The sequence below is a fragment of the Panthera tigris genome, chromosome D3 (genome assembly GCF_018350195.1).
Source record: "Panthera tigris isolate Pti1 chromosome D3, P.tigris_Pti1_mat1.1, whole genome shotgun sequence".
In the NCBI taxonomy this organism is placed as follows: Eukaryota; Metazoa; Chordata; class Mammalia; order Carnivora; family Felidae; genus Panthera; species Panthera tigris.
The window spans coordinates 63,236,395-63,261,258 of record NC_056671.1 but is presented as its reverse complement, the minus strand read 5'-3'; the positions used below and the strand labels follow the sequence as shown (position 1 = coordinate 63,261,258).

At 35.7% G+C, this 24,864-nt stretch overlaps 1 protein-coding gene across 2 annotated transcripts in view; it reads left to right on the top strand.

The window, feature by feature from the left end:
- The window catches only part of RIT2 (Ras like without CAAX 2), a 378,415-nt gene that overhangs the window by 175,317 nt on the left and 178,234 nt on the right, over nt 1-24,864 (top strand). For both annotated transcript variants that reach the window (XM_007081804.3, XM_015537413.2), the window contains exon 4: nt 13,854-14,045. In XM_007081804.3, coding sequence (XP_007081866.1) covers nt 13,854-14,045 — 192 coding nt within the window. The remainder of the gene's footprint in view (nt 1-13,853; nt 14,046-24,864) is intronic.

Genomic DNA, 24,864 nt, shown 5'->3' with positions numbered 1-24,864 from the left:
GGATCATTCTTCAGTAAATAACACTAAATTCTAACACTGGAGTAGACAGTTTGCTGTTTGTGTAGGCAACACCATCTTTAGAGTGAGTTTTAAAGTGAAACCTGTCACCATGTTCAGCTTTCCTTCGGCAGCTTTGAAGGATGCTTTTTTTTAAGGGAGGGAAGGAAAGGACTTGGAAACTTCAGAAGTGCCTACCAATGTGCTCACCTCTACTGAATCCTGAAGACCAGGTGCCATTTGGTTTTTCTTCATCTAGGACAGAAATCTCAAATATGTGAGTTCACGCTTGCATAGTCTCACTGCAGGTATCTCCTAGATAGTCTTTTTTACCATAAAGCTTTCTGCATGTGTTGATTAGAAGTGTCTTGCTTTATTTTCTTTTATTATTTTATACCCTCAGCCATAATCCACACATGATTTATTTTCTCATTTATAACTTTCAAATATCAAATTTTAAGCATCCATTGTGTTAAGAGCACAGTGGCAATTATTTTTGGCCTTTTTTCTCACATCAATCATATTACCTCTGTGTTAAGTACTAAACTCTTGGACTGTTTTGGAGACCCATATTTGAACAGTCTTCCATTTGTCTACTCTGTGCCTGATTCTGAGGTTTTGTTAACATGAACCAACCTTGTAGAGCCTTTGGAGTCTTCTATGAGAGGTAGAAAACTCTGGAGGCCTTGGCCACCATTCTACATCTGCCTTTCAAATAACCATGGCCAATCCCTTGCCTCTTGAAGGGTTTTATTTATCCCATTACCTCCCTAAAGAGGCACAAGTACCATTTCCTGGGTTCTTTGATATAAGCTTGGGTAGGCTTTTATTTTTCCCCAATGCATTTTTATCCCTATTTGTAAATTTATGTAACTCCGGGACATACTTGATCCATGTCTTACTGCTCTTTTTTATTCAATCTAGATTTGAGCAAATTGGATTCAACTCTGACATATGTAGAGCAGGAAGCTTTGTGGTTAGTTGATAACTAAATCAGTTTTGCAGATGGATTTGATGTTCTCCAGAACACATCTCCTACCTTCCCCCCCCCTTTCCTGCTTACCTCTGAAATCATGCAAGACAGCTTACTTTACGACCATATTTCTAGGATGTCAAACTCTTACTATTTCCCTTTTTCAGCTTCTCTGATAAACCTCTGAAGTCCAAGTAGCATAAAATATAATTTTAGATCCACTCTGATAACAGTACTCTCCACACAAGCACTGCATATAAAAGGAGATATATTTTCAAAGACTTTGGAAATTACATTGGTGAATAAATTATTGAGTAATAAAATGTTGAAATTAGAGTTTGTTACTTTGTTTTCCAAAAGGTTGGATATAAATGACAACAGGGATATAGCTAGTATTTTTCATTGACAAACCATTTTAGAACCAAACATACTATAAGTCATTTTTATAGATAATGACACATTATATCATTTAATCTCCACATTGGTGGTATTAGAGAAGCATTGATTTTCCGTATTCCAGATGAAGAAATAGATGGTCAGCAAAGTGAAGAAACTTGCCCAGCAAATTCAAAGTCATGTTTATGGTGCTCTTAAGTCAGATTCTCTTCATCAGATCAGCTGTACTCTGACCTTGATGTGGAATTGGAGTGATAAGATCATCACATGTAATAGAAGAATGTGTTTCAGGATTAAATTGTTGTTAGTATGATACTTATAAAAAATGGGTATCATAGAATGACCAGGACTGAGGAAAAGTGTTGAGAAGGTTAGAAAAATTTGTAGTACCTCTGATTTTTCACCTCCATCATCTAAAATTTGAGAATGGCTCTTAGTTATGAGTTTTCTGGGGGAAAAACATGTTGCACTTTTCTTAGTTGTTTCACATACTTAAATGGAACTTCCCTAATATTATTCAGTATGACTAGAAATTTGGGTTCTACTTTTGTTATAACAAAAGCTGGTTGAGAAATGGAAGTTGATACGCATCCTAAAAATTCCATCAGTTAAATGATAATGCTCTTGATACTGTGATCTGAAAAGTTTATCCATCTGTTAGCTTTAAATACCTGACATATTTAATATATCAGATGCTATTGTGTGAAGGGCATATAAAGATGAACATAGTAGATAGGTTCTCTGCCCTCTTGGATCTTAGAGTCCCACTGAGGTACCACAGAAAATGGTAGTAACATTGTCTATCATGCACTATGATAGGTTAGTAAGGGCATTATGGCTCTTAACCATTCCAGAGGCATCCATATATGCTGAAATCTGAAAGACATGGAAGCAGGTCTTTTTCTACAAAAAGGTGAGGAGAGAGATGTTTGCTTTAGGGATGATGTTGGGAATTCTGTTAGTGCATTTTCCATCTAAGAAGGGTCTCATTCATTTGTCACTGCCCACTGTGTTCTCCTGTGAAGCAGTTCAGAATCACCTCAATATATGCTTTTCCCTCCCCCTGCCCTCCTCAAATCTACACCAAGATATTCTCCAGCTAGATAGTCCATTTTCCTTAATAGCATTAGCAGGGCTTTGCACAGAGGGCAATAGCCATAGCTACTGAAGTGGGGGTAAAGAGGTGTCCTGTGTCCCAGCTATTCCTTTAGTGATCATAATAGCTGTCCCTTGACCCACTGTTACTTATTCTGTATGTTGGTGACTCAGTGACAATTCCTAAGATTTCATTAGAAAGACTTCTGATAACCTTGTTTCTGCTTTCATCTTTTATCTTTTATAAATTTTGAGGTACTGTTGCCATCATTTTGTTTTCCAAAGATACTATAGATGTATTTAAAATCTGGTATTACAATTGCATTTTTGAGGGAGCATTTTGAACAGGAAATTTCTAATTTTTAAATATCACTGCAATAGAGATGGGTTCAGAAAATGTCTTAAATTTTTATATGGACTAGGCAATGAACTGCATTCTTTTAATATGTTATATAAGCATATATTAATATCTATTCTCTTTTATTATGCAATTTAAAATTCATAAGAACTATCATCTTCTCCACCAAATCAATTTTGGGGCATCTCACAGACAACATGATGAAAGTAACCCATGTTAATAGTTTCAAAATGCAATTCTCCTCATTATCTTTTTCATATCATTTTTCTTATAGTCAAATGTGTAAATTTTTAATTATTGCATTTTAAATAGCTACATGAAAATGATTCTAAAATTACCAAACTAGAATTACAAAGTTATTTTGTTTTTAGGAACACATTGAGAAACTCACTGAATTTAAAAATAAAATGAAGCACAATTATGCTCATGTAACCAAGTTATCTTGTAAGCACAGTTACTGTAGGAAGTTGAAATAATTCAGGGCAAATAATAATTTTTAGTATATTCAGTTGTTTTTATATGTTGGTTTACAAGGTGGCAAACTTTTTAAACAGGGGATATTGGCTGACAGGAGCAAAAATTCTCCTGATTTTTCTTGTGTAGACATGTTCCTTAAAAATATAAAATTTTAGGGGTACCTGGGTGGCTCAGTAGGTTGAGCATCCAACTGTTGATTTTGGCCCGTGTCATGATCTCACAGTTCATGAGTTTGAGTCTCACATCAGGCTCCACACTGACACTGTGGAGCCTCCTTGGTATTCTCTCTCTCTCTGTCTCTCTCTCTGTCTCTCTCTCTGTCTCTCTCTCTGTCTCTCTCTCTGTCTCTCTGTCTCTCTCTCTGTCTCTGTCCCTCCCCTACTGGTGCTCTCTCTGAAAATAAATAAACATTTTTTTAAAGTATAAAATTTTAGAACTTTTTCCTCTAAATTTTAAGACTGATCAAGGAAAATGTGTCTTGTAAGTCTTTTTACACACTCCCGTAGTACTACACTCCTGTAGTTCTAAAAGTAGTAATGACATCACTACTTTGCTTATTATGTCTATTCCAGAAATATTCACTCAATGTAGAAAAAACATAATTTATCTGAAATGGCAGCCATTCAAACAGCAGCAATTTGATTGAAGTTTTCATATATCCAAAATGTGGGCAATATAAACATTAAAAAGAGTTTAAGCCTTGATGTTGACTCTCAAAATACTTAAAATATACTTGATGACACAAATCTAACTCAAATTTTGCTAAATTTTGAAGTTTATAAGTGAGGAAAATATAGAAAACAATAATACATACAAATAATACAATACAATAAAAATACAAATAATACATACAAAATATGTACTCAGGTCACTGAAGATGAAAATTGGCTTTCCAACAATATAAAAGAGATTAGAAGACTAGTTTTTCTGACCTGGCATGAAAAAATGATGACATCACTACTTTTGTGGGCCCAGATTTTCTCATCTGCAGAGTAAAAGAATTGCAGTCAATAATCACTAAAATCTCTATTAGCTAGAAAAAGTTCAAGTGTGGGGAACAATGAACATGAAGGCACAATTAGGAGAGGAGAAAACTAATATGATCAAAACATTGAAGGAAGTGACCCCATTACAGCAGAGAGTGCATATTCAGGATTAATTGGAGATAAAAGTGGATAGGCAGCATGATATCAGATTATATAAGGTCTTAAAATCAGGCAGATAAGTATAGATTTGATGTGAAAGCAAATGGATAACCATTGGACCTTGGGAGGCAGATGAGCTACATAATGAATCTATAGTGCTTAAAGAAGATTAGTTGGACAGGGAAATAAATGAATGATGGATTGATTGGAAAAGAGAGCCTAGGGTTAGAGCAGCAACACAGGAGGTTGTAACTAAACTGGAAGGTAAGATATAGCTAGTACTTTACAAGGATCAGGAACCCTGCAATCTCTGCCTCATTGTTGAAGGCAAAACAGAGCTGGAAAGTTAAAGTGGTAAAAGGAAAATAGGTTATATTCAGGAATATTGTAATGGGGAAAGGGGCCCTTCACACATAACCAGGCTCAATTCTGAATACAGCATGGACAGGTGAGATTTTAAAGCTAAAGAACAGAGTGGGGAATCAGATGGGAAATTGCTAAGAAGAAACTTTAGGAGATAGGGGAGTTCAGGCTCAACCAAACAAAGTAGGATTCTTAAATGAAGGCAGACCAGGGTGATCAGACATCACCTGGAGGACAGAAGTTACGGACTCTAATTAGATATTGAGGATGATGAGATAGGATATTGGGAAATTCTAGTTAAATCAACTTGGCAGAAGTCTTGCTAAAACTTGACAATGTAGAGACACAGAAGCTTAAAAGTTGAGACCTAGTTGATAAGTTCAGGGGAGCCTAAGCAGAATTTGGTCAAAGAAAGAATCTTTGTCACTGTAATTATGATATTATGGAGGACAATACATCTTCTCTGGGTGTCTTTTCCCCATTTGTATGGTGAGAATGTGCCATCTTCTCAATACGATTCTAAAATTTAAGTTATCTAGAGACAAATTATTGTATTACAATGCCAGATGATTTGCTTTTTACCTTGGAAGTAACTAAAGAATAATTTATTTTTGCCATTCAGCTATGGAAACATGAATTACTTTGTGTGATAAACTTGTTTGAGCATGTGACCTATATAGGACATATTTTTCGTAAATATATACTATATATATCTTGCATATATCACAATTTTTCTTTAGAGTAGTATCCTACCACATGCCTTAAGTCAATTAGCAAATGCAATTTTGTCAGGTGGGTTTTCTTGTTCACTTTGTTTTTGTTGGGATCATCATTTCAGTATCATATTGAGAAAGACTAAAATGCAATGGATGAAATCCTTTCATAACACAGGTACACTGTCTTCTTCCAAGATGCTCTCCTGTAGGTTTTATCAGCAGGAAAGCAGCTCCCAGTATGAGTGACCTCCAACATAAACAGGAAACCAGCTGTGATGAGAAATCTCTTTTAGTGGATTTGTACCACCAGAGGCAGTCATGAAACTGCATCTTTGAGGAAATACAAATCAAACAGATGGGGGAAAAGCAAACAGACTTCTATGGGAAAGAAATTTGATGCATCTGAAGACTGTATGACTCATCCTTTCTTCTTAGAACAAGACAAATGATTGAAGGTAGAGAATGAGATAAGGAACATTAAATTACTTCTTAATTGATGCAGAATTCAGTGGAATACATGTTTACCTAAAAGTTAAACTAGATCTGGCCTTACATGTACAGGAATGAGTAACTAAAAATCTTATCCATTTAGTTTAGAGATTTGATTCCTTTTTGTCTTCATCCTCTAGCCTCTTCTTAAATGTACATCACCCAGGGAATAGTAACATCACTTAAAAACATTTAGCTTTAAGTAATTAACCAAATGATAATATAATTATCAATTGGGCTCTGATCCAGGCATGGTCCCTAATGCTTTGGAAAATACAATGCTGAATAGTCCTCAGGTAGTTTAGTCTAGTGTTGGGAATGAGAGTGAAGCATATGAATTACAATACAAAGAGTTGCAAGTGCGCAAACAAAGCTTAAGTACTGAGCATGTCTGGCAAGAAGTAATTAAACTAGAAAAATAGCTGTCAAAAACTGTTTTCATAAAATTTCCTTTACAATAGATAAATACACTCTCAATGTGACAAAGCTCCAGATTTCAAAAAAATGGTGAAAATAATCCTGGTCCCTGCAAACTGATCCAGACCAGTCGGCTTTACACTCGAATTCTTGGCCCTTTGGTCAATCCAAAAGATGTGTCCCCTGATGGTGGCTTTCAGACCTCTCCCATTCAGTTGTTATTCTTTCCTATAAACCAGATTTCTAGTTACTTGTGGACAGTTCCTTTCAGATATCTATTGTCATCTCTAACTAGAAAGGTGCACTTCTGTATGAGACAAAATACCTTTAAGTTATTTACTTTCCCAATCCACTTTTTCCTGTTACTACTTCTGCAGCTGTCCGGCCTCCAGAGCGACAAAAACTAAAGCTATATTTAATTCTTCCTTTCTTTGGAGAGGAAGTGTGGTATGATATCTCTCTAATTTCCTATTTGGTATCTGTAGGTCTTGGGCCATATCATTTAGTATCTCTATAATTTCCTTTTTTCCCCATATCTAATGTGGGAGCTAATAATGAGTTAGAGCATGTGCAAAAGTCCAGCATATTGCCTGGCATAATTGCCTGGTATAATTGATAGAACCATCAATAGCATTTTTCCATTTCTTCTCTCTCATTCCCAAACTGGTGGGCATCAAGTCTTTCTTTTTTTATTCCTTGAAATGTCAGAAATATTTTTCTTCTCTCCATTTCTCTGTTTTTCAATCTCTCATTCAAGTGTTTTCCCTTTTATTTTTCCTCCATGGAAAAACACTTCAGGATTACTGTAAAAGCCTTCAAAATTTTTTCTCTGCCTTTAACTTCTCTTTTCTCCTTTACTCCTGTTGCCAGATCAATCCTACTGAAATAGGGCTACAATAATTTCCTCCTTTAAAAAATTATCTTGAGTTCTTCATTTCCTATCACATCAAATCTGAAACCAGGTTATCTGGGCTTTCCAGAATGTGACTTCATTCAACAACAGGAACATGTCACCCCTTTGAGTAAGCCACACTCAATGTCTCTTTCTGTAATAACATTTTCCATATGAGTACATATTTCAGTCCCCTACCACATATCCCTCAATTTTTCTCCAATCCCACATTTCTTCCCACCCTATACATCTATCATTGTCCAGTCTTGTGTCCCTCACTGGGGCCAGGAAACTTCAGTAATGACCTAATTAATGTCCGAACAAAATTGCCACTGCCCCTTCCTCTGACAGACCTGCCCAGGGACCCTCTCTTTTGAGTTATTCTCACATGTATTCTTGGCTACTCTTTTCTGGTTCTACCATGCTAATAGGGCTGGCTTCATGGGCCAGGAATCTGTGCAATCACCTAGGGCTCCATGATGAAAATGTCCTGTATTTGGTTTAATGCCCTACTGTTGCTATCTTGAAATGCTTAATTTTTGAAAAAGTCCCCACATTTTCATTTTGCACTGGGCCCCATGAATTATGTAGTTTGCATTGCAACCTCAGCATTTATTTTGAGTTGCACTGAGGTAAGAACTTTACATATGGGAGTAATATTTGTTATATCCAGATTTTAGGTAGTATAAATCCTCCAGTGTTGCATGCCATATAAGATTCTAGGAACTTCTTAGTTTTTCAGCATTAAAATCAAAATATTTTTAACTATCTTCCTCAATCTTAACATGTTGTATTTTCTACAAAACAGCTTTTACATTATCTTATTTGAGTGTTTCAGCAGTATCATTGAGTAAATCTACAAAATGTTTGGTGAAACTTAAGTTGAAAAACACAGACTTACTCTTAGAAAACCTACTACTGCAGATCCTGTTGACATTGAGGGTATTGTCCCATTTGAAGCCCCATAAGAGAAACTGCATTCAGCTCTAAGTGCTCAGGGAGAGACTCGTGTCACCTGACACATGAGTATGTTGTTGTTGACCACAAAAGTGATGGCATTGATCATGTTCGCAGTGTAGCTTTGGTTGTCTAGAAGTTAAGTCAAATTTGCAGATCAAAGCATTTTATCTTGCTTTGAGTGTTCTAATTTCTATTTTTTCTTTTCCATATTTACTCATATTTTTGTTATATGTATTAAGTCATCTCAAATTTGACACATATAAGTACTCAAAAATATTTGGTGAATGAGTTAGGCAGTATTCCATGATTTAGTGCATTCTTGAAAGTACATGAGTGTCAAATATTGAAAGACAAGGATAGACAAATTTATAATGGAGATGGCTATATTCTCTGAAAACTACAAAATAGTATAAATTCATTAATTATATTTTGCCTTTTGGATACAATCCTTGACAATTTACTACCAGCATTTATAAAGGTTCTTTGTTCGTTTTAATCGAACAATCTTAGCCACCTGAAGGCATCAAGTTGAGACTGAAGAACTACCATTAGTATTGATTTCAATCTTGGTACTTTGCATCAATTATAGCAAATTTATGATGCCTACACTTTGATCACTTTGATAATTTCATTTTTTCATTCCTTCTCTAAAAATACAAACAAAAGCAACAACAAACACTTTGCTCCTCCGACAGCCTCCCAAAACTGAATTGTGGACTGGTATGCAGGCATTTGATGTTTAAGTGCCATGCAAATGCTGAATTTGGATCATGAAAAGTTATTTAAGGGTAACAGTACATAATCTTTGGAAGTAGAGTTGCATGAAAGCTGAGGAGCCCTTTACAGTTGACAACTTTAAGAAAAAACTAACCCATCTCATTTTTTCCACCAATCCCTCTTTGCCTTCCTCCTGCAAACTGCCCTTGCCTTTCTCTAAATCTCCATGGTTCATGTAGTCCTTAATTGTTCTTCATTTGTTTTCTCCTGGCCTAGTTATGTTTCCCCAGCCTGGACAGGGCCATACGTTTTTTTGTTAGTTTATGTATCTGACCATTTGGCGTAGTGTCAGCTGCGTGAATGATTTATTTTTTTCATTTACTTTTTGTGTACTAGAAAGATAAGTTGGGTGTGGAAATGTCATTATCATGAGTATGGCAACCAGTGTAGACCATGGTATGTGTGTTTTGTGCTAGAAAGCACTTGATTAATCAAAATACTTCATGTTCAGAATAAAGAGAATTGTCACACTATTTTAATAGAAGAAAACCTATCAAAGGGAACTGATGAAGCTACTACATTTTACTCAGAATAGTTGGAAAATATTAGAAATGGTTATGTTTGCAGCATTTTACATAGTAGGTCTGTTTCATAGATATTTTTCTGGTTATGGATAGCAAATGGAATCTGGTAACGCTCCTGAATAATTAACAAACAAGTTTCATTTATAGCAAGAAGCAAATGAAGAAGATATTAACATTCAGGATACACAGAACATAAAGCACAGAGATCTTTAATTCATGGGTGAATAAAGACGGAAGCAACATGTTGAACATAACATTTTTTTATAAAGTGATTTCAGTTATCATATATTATTAAGTTGATAATAGCTGTAAAGATTCTGCTCAACTTTCTGTTCCCCACCAGCCTCCAGTGCATCTTTAAGTAAAACCTATATATGCTATGAAGAGTTCATATGGATAAGATCAGCTAAATGGAAAGTATCCTCCTTGTTCTTTGGGAGAGCTTAATTATATCTGTTTTATCGGTGGAAAGATTCTCCTTTTTGGAAAAAAAAACACACCTTAGTTTTCCAATTAAGCATATTTGATAAATGCTTCCACATTTATATTTAATGCAGCTAAAAGAGGATTTCATGACTGTTCTCCCAGTGAAAGGTTCTATTCTGCAGGATTTGTACCAGAGATAATCATAGGCTTAATTTGTATTGTATTTTAAAAATTGATCAAAGCATTTTCACATTTGTTCTTTCATTTGATCCTTTCTATAGCCCAGTAAGGTGGGTTAAGTGTGTGTCCTAATCCCTTTTGACAAGGATATTGAGGCACTGAGGGGTTAGGTGATTTGTTAGAGGGCATACTCTGAGTAACAGACATAGGAGGCAAGTATGTACTGTGCTTGCCAGGTCCTGTGCTCACATTATAAAGACCAGTTTGAACACAAATACAGTTATAAACCTCTACATCTAGATGCAAAGCAAAATCAAACAAGGAGCTTTTTAAAATACTAATGCTATAACCTCATACCTAGAGACTTCAATTCACATCAGATGGGAGGACTGGTGGGTCCATTAATATAACATATATGTGATTTTGAGTCTAGTTAACCAGAACAATTGGATATTCACTCATTTGTTCATCCAATATTGTTCTGTGAATTTTACTTTCCAGTCCTTTGACTGTCTAATAGGTTGTTGGATTTATTCAAATTTATCAGTCTTTCCTCTACGATGTAGTGATTGTTAATGTACTCAAATGTACTGGGTTTTTTTTCTTTTGTCTCACATAGAAATAACTTTCTCCAGTCCAAATGTACAAAAAAATACTCAAAATAAAAAATAAAACCTATCTAGAAGAGAATTTGTAAATAGATAAAAAACCTCGGAGATGCTCAATATGACTCTCATACAAATACAGATGAAAGAAACAAGATTCTATTTTGTACCCTAAAATTTGTCAAAGGTAGAAAAATTTGATAAGTGGCATTGGTGAGAACGAGGAGAAACAGGTACTTTTACATAATGTTGGAAAGAGTTATTGGTATGACATCTTTAGTGGTGAAATTGATACTATTTCTAAAAAGTAAAAATGTGTGTTCTCTCTCATCTAGCAATACTACTTCTCAAATATACATCTGTGCAACATGGATGTTTAAGAATCTATATTGCAGCATAGTTGGTAATAGGAATAAAAGGAAGGCCTCTAAATGCCTGTTCATTGGCAACCAGTTACATAAATTATGGTACATGCATTAAAGGACTTATGATACATTCATGGCAAATAATACTTACCTGTGCTTATATGGAATGATCTCCAAGGTGTATTAAGGATATTAAATCTTAATTAAGGTTAAAAGTAAAAATTATATGTACCATGAGCCCATTTGAGAATAAGCGTGTAAAGGTGGAATGTGGAGGTCTTTGCTTATGTGTCCATAGACTATTTCTGTAAGGGTAAAGACACTATTAACTGTCATGCATTTGGGAAAGAAACCTGGGAGTTTGTGATAAGAAAATCAAATTTTATATACTTGTGTACCTCTTGAATATTTGCAATGTGTGGGTTATTTTTTAATAGACAATTAAACAATTTTAATGCTTAACGATAGTAATTGGCAAATACAATGAACTGCAAATTGTAAGATAAATTTCTTCTGGTTTAGTTTGTACTTTTGTCGTTTTGATCATATATACTGATGTAATAAATCCTTAAATATCATGTATACTTCTATGGTAATTGTATCATTTCTATTTAAAAAATGTAATTATAAGTTGGAGAAACCTCATTTAACAATTTAAGTCCATAGGTCTCTAGTCAATCCACATCAACTGTGGGATTCTGACTGAGGCAAAGTATTATCAGAATTAGAGAATGTCAGTGGTGCCTGGGTGGCTCAGTCAGTTAGGTAACCAACTTCAGCTCAAAGCATGATCTCATGGTTCATGGGTTCGAGACCCGCATTAGGCTTTGTGCTGACAGTTCAGTGCCTGGAGCCTGCTTTGGATTCTGTGTGTGTGTGTTGTGTGTGTGTGTGTGTGTGTGTGTGTGTGTGTGTGTGTGTGTGTGTCTGTGTCTCTTTCCCTCCCTCATTCACACTCTGCCTCTCTCTCCCTCTCAAAAATAAATAAACATTAAAAAAAATAAAAAGAATTAGAGAAGGCCAGAACTGTGAGGGACACCAGAACTTTTGTAAGTCAACCTTATCTTACAGATGAAGAAACAGGCCCAAAGGATTTTTTTTCTCCCATGTTAGTGCATTACACTCACATGGTGAAATTTAGAATTGAGTTTAAATAAACTTTAGTACTAAGTAAATGGTGATAGTACGAATCAGAGAAGATAAGTTATTCAAACTAATTCCACATCAGCTGGCTGTTAATCCTTGGATAAGTCTTTTATTTTTCCTTTCTGGGCTCAAGTTCTTAGAACTTTTTTAATTTGTTTTTTTTCCCCACTCTAAAATAATTTTAATCAATTTGAATATAAGAAAATTTAACTAGTATATAAAAGCAGAGATAAAGTAAAATTCTATATCCCGACTTTATAAATTGCTGTCTTAAACTAATTTGTAGTGGCCACCAGTGAAGTTCTTAAAACTTTAATGATAGATTAAACCCAGCGATACTGTTTGTACCCAACCCATGTTGATTCAAAAAGATTCACCCACTAACTCAGGACCTATTAACTTTATTACCCTCTCTACACTCATAAGCACCTCAGTTTCCCAAAGTTTTTGGATCTATGTAAATGCTCCTACCCTTCAAAAGTCAAGCCATGTTAAATCAAATTAACATTTATTTCAACAATTACTCTAAAAAAGGCATTTTAGTAATTCTTACAAATAGTTCACTGGGTGAAGAATTCCCATCTCTGCAAAATCTTCAAATACAGTTCAAGATCATGGGATCCTTCCTTTCTTTGAGGACTTATTTCACAAACATTCCGAGTCACAATATATTCTTGTGTTCTTTTACTGTTGAATATGGCTTGTTCCACAGCCAGGATCTAATTTTTATACTTCCCATTGCATGTATCTAACTAGCCCTTGTGATTTTAACCATGGCTTCAGCAGAATAACAGTGAATGAAAACAGATATTTAGACTAAAAGGAATGTTTTGTATTGCAGCTCAGACCAAGTGCAGAATTTTGAGTTGCCTGGAAATTGTAGGTCAGGTGGGCTACAACATGAAAAACGAATACAGCAGTGTCTCCCAGGTTAGGACAGTGGTATATTTCTCCCTGCAGAAAAAGAAGAAGATGTAAGAGTGAACAGAACTTGGAAAGGGACCCATGACTCAGCCAACAAGTTCCCTTTGTTGATGCCCCTCAGGAGACAAATCTAAGAAAACCCAAACACATAAACTGGGTCTTAGATTATCTGTGCTAATAGCTTCCTCCATTCGCAAGGATAATCAAAGTTAAACTTATGTTTCTTTTCATCTTTTTGAGGAGAAAATTATTTCCTCTAGGTTTGAATGTTCAGAGTACACAAAATTAGATTCCCTTTCCTAAAACGAGATCATTAAGTAGAAAGCTATTAAAAGGATGTGCATAATCCCTGAGAGTTCATTAGTTAACCTGCTATTTAAAATCTCTCCCCCCAAGATCTCTTGAATCAAAATTTCTATGATTAAATATCAACACTCTGAACACTTTAAAGCTTTCAGATTTCATGTTTAGACCCCATACTGCTTTTCTATATGCAAACCCCAGAAATAAACTTTTAAAAATTTCTACCCAAATTACTTGGTCTCATAATTTATCTACTTTTTACCTTTTATTAATGTGTTGGCTTCACTATCTTAAATTCTGTAACAATTTTGTTCTTTTTCTACAGGCAGAATTCACAGCCATGCGGGAGCAGTATATGCGAGGTGGAGAGGGATTCATCATCTGTTACTCTGTCACTGACCGCCAGTCATTCCAGGAAGCTGCCAAGTTTAAAGAGCTCATTTTTCAAGTCCGCCACACCTATGAAATTCCCTTGGTGCTGGTGGGTAACAAAATTGACCTAGAACAGTTCCGCCAGGTGAGTGCCAAATTTTTTTTTCAGTTTGCTTTTAACTCCGAGAGTACGTAATACCAAGTATGCCTGCTTTCCAAGGTTCATACTGAGAATTATGAGAAAGAAATGACGCATGTGACTTTTCTAAAAAAAAAAAAAAAAAAAAAATCTTTTAAAATCTCTGGTGGATTGTGTTAGCCACCACAATATATCCCATCCCACATGCTACTTTGCAGTATCTTTATTCCATCAGGATGATGGAATCCTCCTGTCTGTTTTTCCCACTCCTTAGATTTGGGCTGGCCCTATGATTTGTTTTGGGCAGTAGAGTATAGTAGAGATGATGCTGTGTGCCTATAGAGGTAGAGTCATAAGAGTTCTGCAGATTCTACCTTTGCCACTTAAAATGCTTGCTCTTGAGATCCAGCTACCATGTAAAGACCAATGTAATCATTAGAGAGATCCATGTGAACAAAGCAACATCCAGCCTCACCGCAGTTCCTGCCAAGGCACCACATATGTGGGCAAAGCTACTTATCATGTTCTAGAACCAGCTACCATCTGACTATAACTTTATAAGATAACCTAGTCAATCCATATGGAAGAGAGACAACTCTCAGCTGAGCCTGGTCTGGGTTTCTGACCCACAGAATCATAGGCAAATAAAATAGAGTTGTTTAAACCACCATATTTTAGAGTAATTTTTCATGCAGTGATGGGTAATCAAAATAGGACTCCTCCTACCTTCCAGAGTCAGAAGCTACTACTTTTCAGGTTGAATAAGAAACACCTTCCATATACCATAAATCTGCTTCAAGCTGCCCCTGCTGTATCATTGTGATCCTCAGTTCCTTTCTCCAAACAAACAAAACTGACAATACAGAAACTATGGCTAGCTTCTGATAAAGCAGAAACCACATATTGCAATCCTTTACCAGATTTCATGTGGTTCATTATAATTTATTCTTATCTGATCAGATACTCTCAGGGCCTGATGGGCAAACTGATGGCCTCATCTCTACAGGGTAATGATACTTCAGTTGTCCTTAGTACTCCTAAAGAGATTAAATGACCAAAACCTAGTTCAGGGGCCAGGCAAATCATCTCACAATTCTATTGTCATGACTCACTTTGTATAAAGTTAAATTACTAAGTCATGAAAAACAAATTTTTGTAAATTGAATTACCTAAATTGAATGGTTTAGTTATAATTTTAGATACTTTATCTTTACTTAAACTGCCCTTAAATTTGAGCTGGATTTTAATAGTTTGTGTGTTTCCAATTAATAATTTTTATTCTTCTTAAAGTAACCTCATAAATTCTAAGGCTAGAATCTTCACTAAAACAGTTTACTCCTACTTTAAGTGTTAAATATATTTGTATTTTTGTATCAAATGACTTTTAAGTTTTCTCAAGTGAAAATATCTCATATGGAGCCAATGCTTATAAATCTATCTTTAATACAGAAACAAAATTCCTACGATTTCGTGCAGTACATTTTTGTAGTGGCATTTTTCGTATATCTGACTTGAAAATCTAAGCATCTTAAAGTGGCAGCTATTTTTTAGGAGCTATAATATTTGTCTCCTCTGTACCTGTTCTTCTGCATTGCTTTATTTTTTTTTCCCAAAGTAGTGTTTAGTATGACATGGTTACATTTCTATGAGATAGGAATTCAAGTTTATCTCACCAATGAAATATGAATCTATTCTGTGATACTTGACAAAAAGGAAAGAAAAAAAGAGAGGTATAAGTCTAGTGGTGAACTCTTCAGATACTCCTCTGAAGAGTGGGGAGGTTCTAGGTTTTTTTTTTTAATTTTTATTTTCTTTAGGACTTGTGGGAAATGACATGTGGGAGCACCCCGAGATGCAAATATACCATCAGTGATTACATGACCACATTTAACTGTACTTCTTAGAATTTCTAGGAAACATAAACCTTTAATTGAATGCCAGTCAAGAGAGCTACAAGTGACTCTTGTAAGCTAGTACATTTGAGAACATGAGGGAAACATCTTCAGGCAAAAGTTAATCACATTGTCTGTAGAATGATTTCTCTCCATGATTCCAACACTGGCTGGCATTTGCTTTCCTCTCCCCATCCTGGCTCTGCTTCTGCTTTCCCAGGATCAAAGGTGTTCAACAGATACCCGGTCTCAGCCTGGGTAATTGCAGATTAGCAGTGATGTGACTCACAGGCATCACAAACATCACTGAAACAAATAACAAAAATAATATTAAGCTGAGTAATTTAGCAGATTTGACATACTTTCCCTTTTAGATAAAAGCAAGTAAACAAGATAGTCATAGAAAGTGCAAAAACCATGAAAACTCAAATTACAATCTTTTTAAAACTGCTCATGTACCAATGTCTCCAATAATGAAGTGTTGATATGCAAATTTGGCTTCTGGCTGTGGTGTTTGCGATAGAAATAATTGTTCCTATAATTGTAGAGTGGTTTTTCCTTTTCAAAATGCTTTCAATTCTCACTTTATTTTAATCCTGTAACTGTCCCGTGTAGTTGTAAGGCAAGCAGTTGATGGATGAGGATATTTGAGAAGTAAGTTTACTGATAGAAATTGATTTTAATAAAATACTGCTGTTAGTGACAAATTTAAGACTAAAACCCTGATCACATGTACTCTTTTTCTTACATCAGTCTTTAAAGGATAGGTCTCCATTTTAGTTTTGGGTTTTTTCCACATTTTCCCCCCAAAACAAAGATGTTGACACCTGCATCATCTATAGCTCGAAGGAGTTTTGTGAAGAGTCCTAGAGTGATAATGTTAAACTCTGGAAGCTTCTGAAGGAAATCATGCTAGTGCTTATGTTCAGTGTTAGGAGGCAGAGAAGCAGGGTTTTTACTTGACAGCTCTTCTTCCTCATAGAAAGCGGTTGAAAGGGAAGTGCTGATGATAACAGCTGCTTCTTATCATGCTTGTGTGGTAGAGTGGGTGGCTACATTTTGAATCCATCTTTGTGAATTCCAAGTCCCTTTGTACCAAGAAAAAGAAACAAGTTTTGGTGCCTGATGTCCTTCATCATAAATGACATCTTTAAGAAAATATATTGAAGCGCTCTGTTTAACTTTGAGTATTTTCTCTGAGAACAATATTCATTTTGACACTGATCCTGATGATGCATTTAGTATTGCAACACTCTGTGCCAGGCACTTAGCACACATAATTTTATTTCATCTTTACCATAAGGCCACAAAGTAGGCTCCTTTATGGTACCTATTTACCTATGAGTTATCTGAAACTTCAATACATTCAGTGACTTGCTCAAGGTCACATAGCTAGTTAGGGCTGTGAGAACATGTCCAGTGTCTCTGATTTGAAATCTCACTATTTTATAATTTGGGCCTACAAACCATTATTGTTTTTCATGAAATTGGTCATATTCATTTCAGGATCTTAGCATGCTCCTGAGAGGATAGAAGATAAGCAATTGCATTTTACTGGAGCAGGAAGGAGCAGAACGATAGCTCTTTGGAGGTGGAGTGAGGAGCTCCAGGGCAAGGAGCTGGACAAGGCAGTAATAGCCAGAGATGGGAAGAATGTGAGGAAAATTAAGGGCAAGGAAATGGTGCTCAAAACTACTGAAAGGCACTGTTCTCTAATCAGGGGCACCATCTTGTCCTGAGTCCAGCCAAACTATTCTAAAGCCCTTTTTAAAGTCCTAGGCTACAATAGGTCCCTGAGCTTGCATGGCCTTTCTCCCTATTGGGTCTTCTGCTGTCACACTGGGGAGTGGAAAGTAATAATTTCTGCCTTTTTTCTGTTTTTGCAAAATTCTACAGAGTAAAAATGGTGCTATAAATGGAGTGAGTCCCAAAGATCTGAAAGCTGGGTTAGGAAAGTTTTACATCTGTTGTAGACCACAAACTGTTTTATCCTGAAGGTAGACCATGACAAACCTTTCAGTGCTGACAGTCTAATTGCAGCTTAATACTCGGCTTGAAGTCTTGAAACTCAGCTTTCCACAGCCTAACTCTTCGAATGCAGATCTGGAAACATGAAATACCTTTGTTTATTCTTCAGTTATCTACCTAATGAAAATAGTTCAACTCCTTTATTGAGAGGGGCATATGAAAGCTGTAAAGACAAGAAATTTCTGTGTTAAGAAAAACATCTATTTAGAGTTTTTGTCAAGCATGTACTTCCCTTGGCAGAGCGGTGGCAGTTTGGGGACACAGTAAAGGAATGAGTAAGCCAGTCTCTGTCCTCAAGGACTTTCTCTTCTGAAAGGATCAATGCATGTGATGTACAACATTGTATTAAACAACAGAACTAAATGTTGAATGATATGACACATGCATAAGTGCAATTGTTGTTGAAAACCAGGAAAAATCAATGTTGGCAACATTTTGAGGAAGGAAGATGCTGAATGGAGTGGCATCCTGACCAGGTAGGAAGGAGCAGGTGAATGATGACAGTCCTTCGGGGAAGGAACAACAAAAGTAGGTGTAGAGAATAGGCAATGTGAACCAGGGCTGTGAGTGTGCACAAGGCATGGAGTATTGAGGAGGAGAAGTTGGGAAGACCAGCCTGCCTGGCACATGTATATCAAGCATCCTCAGGATAATTTGATAGATAGGGCCTACCTTGAAGACACACTTGGTCAAACACAAAGCATAAATATGTACCAGAGCATGTTGGATATGTTATAATGCAGTAGTTGCAAATGCCATTCGAGTTTTTAAAAGTGCAAAAGAGTAATACTTCATCTTTAATCAGTATATTAGATAATTCATACAAACACATTTTTCCAAATGATGAGGGTTTTTTTGTGGGAAAAGAGTTTTGATAATTCATGCAATATAATGGGAATACACATTTAAATTTGACAATTATCTAGCCTTACTTATCCTTTCCATAGCATCTTCTTGATAGGCTATTTCATTTCATTACACATCCAAATATATTAACTCCAATTAAAATGGAAAAAAAGCTTAGAATTTGATGTAATTTATCTAGATGGGTAAGTTTTGAAACTAGAATTTGGAGGTGGAGTTTTGCTGAAACTATTTTTTAATCCAATTTATTTACCAAATATTTAGTAATTACTCAATAGGTAACTGGCACGTTTTTAGAATCTGGTTGTTCTGGAGTGAACATGACAAATTCAAACTTAAGAAGAATCTGAAATTATAGTAGGGGAGACAGATAATGATCAATTTGTGCATGTATGTACCAACTACACACTACAAAAATGGTGTCGTGAGTAAAATTATATGCGAATTTATTTATATTTATTTATAATATTTATAATTATAAATATATTTATATTTATATATTTATACATAAATACACACATGGGAAGAAAATTCTTTCAAATATTTGAGCAGAGGTGTGGCACGAATGAGTTTTCGTTGTCCATCTAGTTGATGGAGGAGGGCAAGAATGGAAGCAGGAATACCAATCAGGAGATTTAGTCATCAGGATGAAGGATGATGGCAGCTTGGGTAAAAGCAATGGACTATTCATGAATTCCATAGTCATGCAGCACGCTGACAGGATGACAGGTGACAAAATTACAGTGAAGTTTGGAGACCTTTCATGTATGGACAAACTGCTACATCATTCAGTGGTACCAGAGGGCACTGCTGCATTGTCACACAACACAGTGGGTGTCCATGATGAGACTCCTCAAGACAAAGTGAAGACCTATATTTAGCAAATACATTTTAGAAAATAACAAAGTATATCATCAAAAGAACCAGGTAGTCCTGAGCTTGAATATTCACTGAGACAATCAGTGTGTCCTTGGACGCATGAGTGGCAAACTCAAGATGAACACCCAAATTCTCCTTCAAAAAAGTATATTCCTCCCAGCACAGAGACAGGAGGCATAGTCAGTAGATCACTTCAGCTGTCAGATGCTTCAGGGTCATCCTCAGTAACAAAGCCTCCTTGACTGAGGTCCTACCCTTCCCAGGGATACCCACTTGCAATGAGGCGTGGGCAAAAATTTCCAGCCATTGCAATCCAGTGGGACACTGCGTCAAGCAAATCTTGCTCCAGATCCCCATGCCGGTTTGGCAAAGACTCTGTTGGGCTTGCATTTTCATTGACCTTCTCCCTGTATCCAATCCAGCTTCCTACTCCTTCCTTCACAAGCGTTGATCTCTAACCAGTATCATGTGCTACAAAATCCCTCTCAGTGTCTGCTTCTGTAGAATGGGGATAATATTATTTTCACAGGTTTTTAGGTAGTAGACGAGATAATGTCATTAGATTAGCACAGTCCTTGGTACAAACTAGGGACTTAATAAATACGAGGTACTACCATCCTTATCCCTCACCTGGATTGTTTATTCTTTGGGTTATTCTAACAGGTTTCACAATTTAGACCCTACCAAATCAAATATTTAGGTATTGTGTCAAAAGGAAAGGTGATTAAAACTGGGAGAAGGCCCAGTGAATTTTTTAACTGCAGTGTATAGGCTTCAGTGCACAGATTTTGCAAAATGTATTTTGAAATTGTTTTCCTACTTTTCAAATGTGGAACAGAGTAGCCATCTTGAAGTAACTGAATTTTGAACAAAGCTTTGGAGGAATCAATGTTAGGAATTTCTGTTAGATCATGAGCTAAGTCAAACTGAGTAAAAAATGACAATAAATGAGAAAGACCTAAAATTATGTTTTGCCATTTTAGAAAAGTTAATTTTTCCATGTATGGACAGCCTCATCCTGAATGAGGATGAATCTGTATCACCTAGAAACATTGTAGGAAACACAAATTCTCAGCCTCTATCCTAATCCTCGTAAATCAGAAACAATAGGAAGAAGGCACAGAAATCTATTTGAACAAATGGGGTGATTCTGCAGTAAGCTAGAGAGCCACAGGGTTAGAAGGAATATAGATGGAAAGACATGAGATCATTTATACTTCAGACTCCATAAGAGAGAATCTAGACCCTATAAGCATTTTTAAAGTCTTAAATGAGATATTGGAGACCTGAAAGAAAAACACACATGCTCTTTTTCTCACACACGCACGTATGTACATAGACACATAAAAAATAAAAATTTTAAAAACTGATACAAAAAGAACAGTGATGAAAATATCCTAAATTAAATTCACTTCTCCATTCAAATATGTCATAAGAAAATCTAAATTTTACTGCATATATTGTACACCTGTGACTAAATGGCTTCCCATTTGGCAGTTTCATGTTTCATTGGAACAGAGGTTGTGTCTACTCAGTTTGAAGTGACATAACTGTTTGCTTCCCTTCCTTATTTAAATGGTGTTACAGTGAATTGTTTGGTTTTCATGGATCATTGGCCACATTTGTAAAATTGACAAGTCAGTGGAAGTATATAGAAAAGCTTCTTTTTAAGGAAAGGAGGAAAGAAAAGCTTTATGGGGAATCAGATTGGAGCTTTGAAATGAAATCCCAGATACAAAGTTGTTCATATCTCTTAAAAATTTTCAGACCAATCACTTAACTTCCTCAAAAGAAATACTGAGTAGGTGAAGTCTTAAAATTCTTATTATTCTATTTGAGATTTCTGCCCTCCTTGCCCTTTCCTAGGTATCCTGGTATAGCCAAACTCTGACATTTGTGATAATTTTAGTTCTCAGGCTTCTGGTAGTATTGAAAACAAACAGAAACAAAAAACTCTCAGTATGTTTGTGCAGCTATAAGTATAGGTATCATAGAGACCAAGACGATCCTGTAAATCCAAAAGAATGATATTTATAGGTTGAATTACAAAAACAGGTTTTCCTTGTTATCTGAAAGTACAGTGTTCCTATAAAACCTTTTGTAAACTGAAAGGACATAAAGCAAAGAAGTAAAGAATATTTTGTAAAAGTGAAAATCATCGTTAGATTTCATTTTGATGAAAATAATCTGAAAATCAGATACTAACGTAGGTCTTAGTAAAGGCAAGTTTTCTGAAGTGAACTTTTCAGTAGCAAAGGAAACCGATATTCTGAAAGAGGAACACTTCCTGTTTGCACACTGGGAACTCTTACCCTTCATTCAAACACATGTTTGGGAAATTACATAATCATCTTGCTTTTGTATTTGTTTTGAGAGGGGCACGTGGGGGCTCAGCCAGTTAGATGTCTGAATTCGGCTTAGGTCATGATTTTGCAGTTTGTGAGCTTGAGCCCCACATCGGGCTCTGTGCTGACAGCTCAGAGCCTGGAGCCTGCTTCAGATTCTGTGTCTCCCGCTCTCTCTGCCCTTCTCCTGCTCGTGCTCTGTCTCTCTCTCTCTCTCTCTCTCTCTCTCTCTCTCTCGAAAATAAGTAAAAAATATTTAAAAATGTGTTTTGAGAAAATTATACAGAACAGGAGGTTACAAGCAAATGTGTAAAGACCCGTGCACCTTTCTCTTAGCATCCCCAGTACTATTTTCTTACATAACTATAAAATATCAAAACCAAGAACTTGATATTTGTTCAATCCATAGAGAATATTGAATTTCACCAGTTATAACACACTCATCTGGGCGTATATTTGTATAATTATATGCAGTTTTATCACCTATGTAGCCTGTATAACCACCACCACAATCAAGATACCCTGTTGTACCATTACCTTAAGACTCCCTCATGTTACTCCTTTACAGCCATACCTATTCGCTACCCACCCCAATTTCTAACCCCCAGCAACCATCAGTCCACCAGTCCATTCTCCATCTCTGCACACATGGTTTATTTCTTGATTGTTACACATGGAAATCACCCACTATGCATCCTTTTGAGATTGGCTGTTTTCATTCAGCACTATATCCTGAAGTACATCCAAGTTTTGTTTATCAATAATGTGTTCCTTTTTATTACTGAATAACATTCAGTTTGGATATAACTACAGTTTGTTCATCCATTCACCCTTTAAAGACATTTGGGTAGTTTCCAGCTTTCATTTATTATAAATAAAGCTGCTATGAACATTTATGTACAAATTCCTGCATGAACTCAAGTCTATAATTCCTTGGGATAAAGGCCCAAGAGTGAAATTTCTGGGTCTTAGGATGCATCTGTTTTTAGTTTTGAAAGGAGATACCAACATATTTTCCAGAGTGTCTGTACTTACTTTACATTCTCACCCTTGCCAGCATTAGATATTATCACTATTTTTCATTTTAGACATTCTGTTAGGTGTATAGTGGTATCCCATTATGGTTTTAATTTGCATTTCTCCAATGACTAATAATATTAGACATCTTTTCATGTGTTTATTTGCCATCTGTATAGCCTCTTCAGTGAAATGTCTGTGCATGTCCTTTGACTATTTTATAATTGGGTTATTCCTTTTTTTATATTTTTTATTTTTATTTATTTATTTTTTTAGTATTAAGCATTGAGGAATTCTTTGTAAACTCAAGATTCAAGGCCTTTGTCAGATATACGATTTGCAAATATTTTCCCCCAGTCTGTAATTTGCTTTTTCGTTCTTTTAACAAATTCTTCTGCAGGAAAAATTTTAATTTTGTTGAAGTCCATTCTTTACTTAAAAGAATCATAATTTTGGTATCAAATCAAAGAATACCACTTAGTCCTAGGTCTCAAAGATTTTCACCTATGTCTTTTCTTGAAGTTTTATGTTTTACATTTAAGAGCATGATCTATCTTGAATTATTGCTTGTATAAAATGTTTTATTATTATTATTATATTATTATTGTTATTTGCTTTGTTGTTTTGGTTTGTTTTGGATATCTAATTGCTGTAGTACCATTTACTGAAAAGGCTACCTCTTCTCTACTGAAATGCTTCAGCAAATGATTCCATTTTTTCTTTTGGTCTATATTCTCTTTGTTCAGATTGAGTACATTCTATTGATCTGTTTTTAAGTTAAATAATTCTATTATTCTAATTCGAGAGAGAGATTGAGTGCGAGTGGGGGAGGGGCAGAGAGAGAGGGAGCACAGAATCTGAAGTAGCTCCAGGTTCTGAGCTGTCAGCACAGAGCTCAACCCAGGGCTTGAACTCAGGACCTGTGAGATCATGACCTGAGCTGAAGCCTGACGCTTAACTGACTGAGCCACCCACGGGCCCCTTATTGATTCATTTTTAATTGTGAAATATATCATAGAGTTCTGGAGTAAACCCACGTCTTAATGTATTATCCTTTACATCTATCTCACTATTCTTATTAGATTATCTTGAAATTGTCCCATTTTATAATTGCCAGGTTTTAGTTTTGATTATTTCTTTTTCCTAATTTTTTGGAGTTTAATTTACTACCCTGTTTACAAATGCTTGAAATGGATGCTTAGCTCATTGATTTTCATCTGTTCTTTTCTGATTTATGCATTTAAGTTTGTAATTGTACCTCTAATGAAGACTTTAATATAGCTATACCCTAAATTCTTATGTCTTATTTAAAAAAAATTTTTTTTAATGTTTATTTATTTTTGAGAGTGGGGGAGGGGAAGAGAGCGAGAGGGAGACACAGAATCCCAAGCAGGCTCCAGGCTCTGAGCTGTCAGCAAAGAGCCTGATACAGGATTCAAACTGATGGACGGTGAGATCATGACCTCAGCTGAAGCCCTTATGTCCTATTTTATCATTAAGTTCAAAATTTGTCTAATCTTGATTGTGATTTCTGCTTTTACTCATGGGTTTTTCAGAAGTGTAGTTCTTAATTTCTGGGCATATGGTGAATTATGAGGTATTTTGTTAATGAATTTCTGCTTAATAAATATACTCTATAATTTTAGTCCTTTCAAATTTGTGGTGTTGATTTTTAAACATGCCATGTGGTCAGTTTTGGTAAATGTCCCATATATATTTGGTAAGAATATACATTTTTGGGTGGCAGTTCATGTATGTCCAGATTTGTAGTCATTTTCTTTAAACAATTTGGAGATAGAA